We start from the raw sequence: 3912 nt of genomic DNA on the forward strand, positions 1-3912 counted from the left end.
TTACAAGATACAAAATCTTAAAACACTCACAAGGTAATAAGGCAGTACAAAAGCATAACAAAAACCTACAGTATTTAGAAGACGGATAGAATAAGGAGATGAAAGGCTTAAAGTAACGATAATTATTTAGTTAGTTAAAGTACACACTCAGTTGCCCATTTAGGTACACTTAACTACTGTAACTGTCTAATACAAAACAGTCCTCCAATAATTCTGCAGTACATTTTTGTTGAAGCTGTTTTAGAGAAGTGTTGATTTATGATCATTTTGGAGGGTGTAGGTTGTGGTTCTGTTTATCTGTATAACGTTATACAGAGTAGATTGTTATAGATTAATAGTTCAAACACGTGGCTGCTGTTCCCTTTTCTTGATCCTGTTTTCCTGTGTTTAACGAATAATATAATGGCTTTCAAAACTGTTTTGCACTGTGGTGCTCTGTTAGTTGTCACACGTCAAAGTACTATTTGTGATTCTGTTTGTGTATGAATCTTTTTTATTAAGCTCCAGAGTGCAGATGTCTAGAGAAGGGCAGCTGAAGCTGTACAGTGAGGAGAGGAAGGTGGCTCAAGCGGCTCCATCACTGGGTGACACCTGTCCTCCGACATCCTCTGAGTGGGTGGACTCTGCGTTACAGTCAGTGGAGCAGGGGAGGCCAGCGACGTGGACGCTGTTTCCGGAAGATCCAGCCATGAGGCAGGGCTGACCTTATACACCTGTGGCAAGTGACGCATGTCGCACACAGGAGTCACGGCAGTCTGTGAGTGTGGCAGCTGCACCAAGACTGTCTGTGTTTGTGGAGCCTCCGGCACCAGGACTGTCTGCAGGTCCTCCACCAGTGAGGAGGAAGACTCCATCACCTCTGCCAGTGAGGAGGAAGACTCCATCACCTCCGCCAGTGAGGAAGAAGACTCCATCACTGCTGTCTGCACTGATGTCCCACACAGCTTCTTGGCCTGTTGAGTGTCCTCTTCAGGATTGAATGCAGATGCTGCAGCATAAACAAACAAAAAACACTGATCAGTCTTTTTACAAGTTGCTGCTCCTTAAACCTGCATTATTCAACATTTATTACTAGTATTTGTTCACAAGACATTTATTTAAGGTCACAACTTCTGTTGTGATTCTGACAAGTTCTGATTACTTTTGTGACACTACAAAATTCAGCATTCAGCAGAAAAATACAAGGGCCATCTGCACCTCAATGTTTTTGTTCACTTTGTGGGGAAGTTGTTTTGTGCTATTAATGTTAAGTCTAATAAACATACAATTGGAACCTGAACTTTATTTAAAAAATCTAAGTAAGCTAATTTGTCCTCCATAGTCCCCTGTATTTATGTAAATGTTCAAAGAAGAAGAAGAAATGTCATCTTACCTTTAACTTTTCTCTTCCTCTTTTTTCCCTAAACACAAAAACAAACGTCTGATATCAGCTGATAAAATCTCTTTGCAGTGACTGTTTCAGCAGCTCTGGTGTAGTGAGTGTTCAGTGATAGAAACATGTACAGTATGATGGTTTACTTACATAGTTATCTCTGGTGGTCCATTTGGGGTGTTGCTGGGCGTGGAGACGTTTTTCTTCTTTGGCCTTGTCAAAATATTTGGCCTGCTCTTCTTTTGTTAGTGACTTCCACTGTGGAGAGACGACAACACACAACTGACACACAGCAACAGGCTGGATAGTGCACATGCACAAATACAAGCATAAAACACATTAACAGACACAATACTGAAAGTCCTTTAAAGTTTGGTTTGTTCTCTTGTGAAAAGACAATACATGAAAAGTTAAAATCACTGTGAAGATGTGAAGATTTAGACTTAGAGGGCTTTATGCAAGCTTGGCTGTAGGAAGCTTTTTTTTCTTCTTTTTAAACTTTGATTAATTGTCTCAAACATACAGAGCAAGCACACCTTCTGTCCCAGGATTCTATTTACAGCTGCACTCGTTATGCCTTTGATGTTAAATTCGGCCTCAACACTCAACCTCTGCTCTTTAATGAAGAGCATAAAGGCATTTGGCGGCTTCTTTACGTACGGACGGGAGTCGTCCTGCTGGGTTTCACGCTTTCTCTTTCTACAGGGAAAAAAAAGGGAAAATCTCATGATAGCACTGTGTAAAAGTGGGAGAAAAGATGTATTTTAGAGAGGAAGCCAAATAATACAAGACATGCTGAAATCTGTGAAGTCTGTGCTGTGTTAAATTAATACAAAAAAAAAACAACTGAATTAAAGGATTGTGATTTGATAAGTCTGGCATGTTTATGAGAGTCAGAAAAAGCACATTTTGAGCAAAACTTACCTTGAATTGAAAGTGTTCAGTGGATCTTTTGCTATGACCTCATACAACATCTCTCTGTTCCTACATAGATAAAGAGGCAGAAAAACACATTAGATAATAGAGAGTTTGTAATGATACAAACATAAGTTCAATAGCTGCGTACACTTGTGTGTTTGTTTGCATTTATGTGTGTGTTACTTACTGCACTCCAATCCAACGCAGGCTCTGGCCTTCAGAGAGCTTCACCACAGGCACAATGTTACACTGGAGACACAAAGACACACAGAACAGGTGATGAGACAAGCTGCGATGGTGTCACATGGCCACCAGGTGTCAGGAGTTTCTTCCCTTTAAATTATAATTACTGTTGGAATGTCATCTGTGGAGTATAATCACATCTGGGGAAATTATAACACACAGGTTTCTGTTAAGGGTCACAGGCGTCAGGAGGTCCAGTAACCACGGCACAAACAGCCGAACCATGGCCTAATTTATGCATTCATGCTAAATGATACATTTGAGTCATTGAGAGAAAGTGGGAAGCATAGGAAAGTAAAATTCTGCCACATGCTTCAAGTGAACCTAATTCCCAGTCAGAGTGTGTATGGTCTTACTGGCTGTGGAGCAGCAGCAGGGTGACTGACAGCTGTTGCTGTCGGGCCGTCAGCTACAGGCCACTGATGTGGTAGATACTGTAAAGAGAGAGAGGGAAGGTTAACCAGCCGTAATACACGCACTCAGTTCATCATGCAATTCCGTTTAAGTGGAAGGTGTCCTGAAGTTTGGCCTGATATCAGAAACACACACAGCCTTATCTAAACATATCTGCAGCTTTAACAATCATATCTATCTAGACAGCTTCACCTTCTGTTTTTTTTAAAATGCACCCTTTTTCTATTGGAGTTTGGAACTGGAGCTGCAGGACAAAGTATGTGTGTTTGTCTTGTATAACTGTGACCATTCCAGCACTGATATCCTTCTCCTACAACATTGCTACTAGACCTGCCGGACAAACAGGAAAGTAAAAACCAGGGTCTTACCGGCTGTGGAGCAGCAGCAGGGTGACTGACAGCTGTTGCTGTCGGGACGTCAGCCACAGGCCACTGATACGGTAGATACTGTGGAGAGAGAGGGAAGGTTAACCAACTATAATACACACACTCAATGTACCATTTCATTAACCAACACTCATCTTTCATGCATGTAATCACACAATCTTTACTGTGAACTGACACAGAACACAAAAACACAAGAGTGGAAATCTACTCTAGAGCACCACAGGAACATGATACTGTATGTGCGGAGAGATTGTGTTTGTTCATGTGTGTGTCATTCTTGAGTATTGAAATCTTTATTGAATCACTTGTAAGATAACGATGAGACTTTATAACATACATTTAAGCATCAATCACAACAAATGGAAAGTCGCCATCACCATGTATGTCGTCTTCTTCTCTGGTTTCTTATCCAGAAAATTGTTGAACCAGGACAAAGTTACAGTCACTTGGTAGCTTCACTACCCTGAGCTCTCATGAATCATTACTTTTAAATCATGACTTATTGAAAGTTATTAAGTTTGTTGATTAGCAGAGCTAATCACGATGAACACTTATGAAGGAACAACAGAGTGAGCTCGA

General features: G+C 40.9%; 1 protein-coding gene across 2 annotated transcripts in view; it reads right to left on the reverse strand.

Annotated features, from left to right (window-relative positions):
* Positions 1–3912, reverse strand: part of LOC116703527 (transcription factor 7-like 1-D) — a 5472-nt gene continuing 1560 nt past the window's right edge. Inside the window, exons 3-10 of one of the 2 annotated variants that reach the window (XM_032538318.1) lie at positions 3316–3393; positions 2890–2967; positions 2478–2539; positions 2297–2356; positions 1909–2071; positions 1523–1630; positions 1373–1400; positions 1–988 (exon numbers count right to left, since the gene is read on the reverse strand). In XM_032538318.1, coding sequence (XP_032394209.1) covers positions 519–988; positions 1373–1400; positions 1523–1630; positions 1909–2071; positions 2297–2356; positions 2478–2539; positions 2890–2967; positions 3316–3393 — 1047 coding nt within the window. In that variant the 3' untranslated portion in view covers positions 1–518. The remainder of the gene's footprint in view (positions 989–1372; positions 1401–1522; positions 1631–1908; positions 2072–2296; positions 2357–2477; positions 2540–2889; positions 2968–3315; positions 3394–3912) is intronic. The other variant, XM_032538326.1, reaches the window with a different exon arrangement.

Source organism: Etheostoma spectabile, chromosome 2 (genome assembly GCF_008692095.1).
Source record: "Etheostoma spectabile isolate EspeVRDwgs_2016 chromosome 2, UIUC_Espe_1.0, whole genome shotgun sequence".
In the NCBI taxonomy this organism is placed as follows: domain Eukaryota; kingdom Metazoa; phylum Chordata; class Actinopteri; order Perciformes; family Percidae; genus Etheostoma; species Etheostoma spectabile.